The 2,031-nt window shown below is 55.1% G+C and overlaps 1 protein-coding gene across 1 annotated transcript; it reads left to right on the top strand.

Annotated features, from left to right (window-relative positions):
• Positions 1-340: 340 nt before the first annotated feature.
• On the top strand, positions 341-1,691 carry LOC119286426 (proline-rich protein HaeIII subfamily 1-like). The gene has a single exon (XM_037565803.1). It carries the CDS (start codon positions 430-432, stop codon positions 1,297-1,299), a length of 870 nt encoding a protein of 289 aa, XP_037421700.1. The 5' UTR covers positions 341-429; the 3' UTR covers positions 1,300-1,691.
• The last annotated feature ends 340 nt before the right edge of the window (positions 1,692-2,031 follow it).

Below are 2,031 nucleotides of genomic sequence, written 5' to 3'. Positions count from 1 at the left end.
ACAACACAAGACTTTTAAAAGAGAGATTTGGAGATCCACCCTCAGCAGTGCAAAAAGATGACTCCTGCCTAAAATCCTTTGCAAATGCATGTCACCTTCATGGGCACCAACCACCCATTAGTTACCGACGTGCTCTCTAAATTCAACGAGCCAAAGATGACAAGGCCACTAGCTACAAGATTGAGATAGTAAAACTTCCTTCTCACACCCACCATGGTGACAAATGTTCAAATCTAAATGGCTACATTACGCATGCGAGTTCTCACCCCAAATCGATCGATCACTCGCAGCCCGTATATAAACATACATGCGTGTATAGCTAGCTACACGGTGCGCTATGCAAGCTCCTAAGTTGCACCATAGGTTGTCATCAAGCGGGCGCGCGCCTAGCTAGCTAACAAGGTGGCAGCATCAAGAAGAGCATCCTCGATGCGTGTAAGAGCTGCCATGAAGATGGCATACCTCCTGGCCTTCGCCGTGGTCTTGCTCTCGGCGTGCAGCCTCGCCTCCTCGAGGTCGCTGCCCTCGGTCACCACCCATGGAGCCGACGCACAGCTGGAAGGTGGCCGAGCCGCGCGCGCCAAGCTCGACCCTCCAACCGCGAATGCCGATAAACCGCCGGAGCTCGGCATCCGCGACGACGGTGCCATTCAGACTGAGAAGAAAAAGCGCCATGCCGAGGCGCCGCCCAAGCACCACGGGCCTGGCAAACACGCTCCCCCGGCCGACCCTTCGCCGCCGGCGCCTGATCCGGACGGCGGCCAGCCCCCGGAGGTACCTGTTCCGGAGGGCCCGCACGACCAGAACCCGCCGGCGTGGCCGTTCCCGTGGCCGCAGCCGCCACCGGGCAACGACCAGTGGCCGCCGTTCCACCCGCCACCGCTCCCCGCGTGGACGCGTCCGGGCGACGACCGGCCGCCTCTGTCTCCGTTCCCGTTCCACCCACCGCCACTTCCTGCATGGCCGCAACCAGAACCAGGCGACCAGTGGCCCCCGCTGCCGGCATGGCCGCAGCCAGAACCAGGAAAGCAGTGGCCCCCGCTTCCTGCATGGCCGGAGCCAGGACCGGGAGAGCAGTGGCCGCCGTTCCCGGCATGGCCGCAGCCAGAACCAGGAAAGCAGTGGCCGCCGTTCCCGGCATGGCCACAACCGGAGCCAGGAAAGCAGTGGCCTCCGTTCCCGTTCTACTTCTACCCGCCGCCGATGCCGTCATGGCAGTGGCCGCCAGCACCGTCTTTCCACGGCGAGGAGGAACAACACGCATCTAGGCTGGCGCCGCCTGTTCCAGCGCACAACTGATGCATGCGCACAAGTACACAACCGCCGATTTTGCCCTCGCGGAAGGACACCAAATATTTGTACGACAGGAATGAATCAATAAAGCTGGCATAATTTTATATTTGCAACATTGGAGAAGAGAAAGTACTGCACACTTGCATCCTTTGGACAGCAAATCTTTGTCCAAAAGGACCCTGAATCGAATTGCCACAAAAAAACACCCCTGCATCCAAATGATAGAAAAGACCAGGGGCACCGTGATAGCCTCATCCATATTCCTGTTACAAGGGCTGGCCTCATCCATATTCCTGTTACAAGGGCTGGCGCCACGGTGCAGCTAGTCTTTTCTGTCATTTGGATTCAGAGGTGATCTTTTTTGACAATTCAATTCAGTAGATGATCGTTTGCTCTCATCGCCTACCTGAAGTTGCCCTTGGGAGACTGATACGTTTTCAATGTATCTACAATTTACAATATTCATGCTATAATCACTTCATTTACATATGGTTATGGCATATCTTTAACAAATTTTATTGGAGTAATGTATTAATCCAGTGCCAAGGTCAATTGTTGTGTTTCTAGTGTTTCTGTATATTGCTTGAAACCAGAAAAATCAAATAAAAATATGGTTGGCGCTCGCTCGGCGAGGCCAACAAGGTTGGGTGCTAGAATCTGTGCGCCGCTTTGTTGCCAATGCACTTGTGTGAGGGTGAGGTCCCCTACTGATTCTTGGTGTTCATGGCCATCAGAGGG

Source organism: Triticum dicoccoides, chromosome 4A, assembly GCF_002162155.2.
Source record: "Triticum dicoccoides isolate Atlit2015 ecotype Zavitan chromosome 4A, WEW_v2.0, whole genome shotgun sequence".
NCBI classification, from domain to species: domain Eukaryota; kingdom Viridiplantae; phylum Streptophyta; class Magnoliopsida; order Poales; family Poaceae; genus Triticum; species Triticum dicoccoides.
The sequence above is the reverse complement of the archived record's forward strand: the minus strand, read 5'-3'. Positions and strand labels throughout refer to the sequence as shown.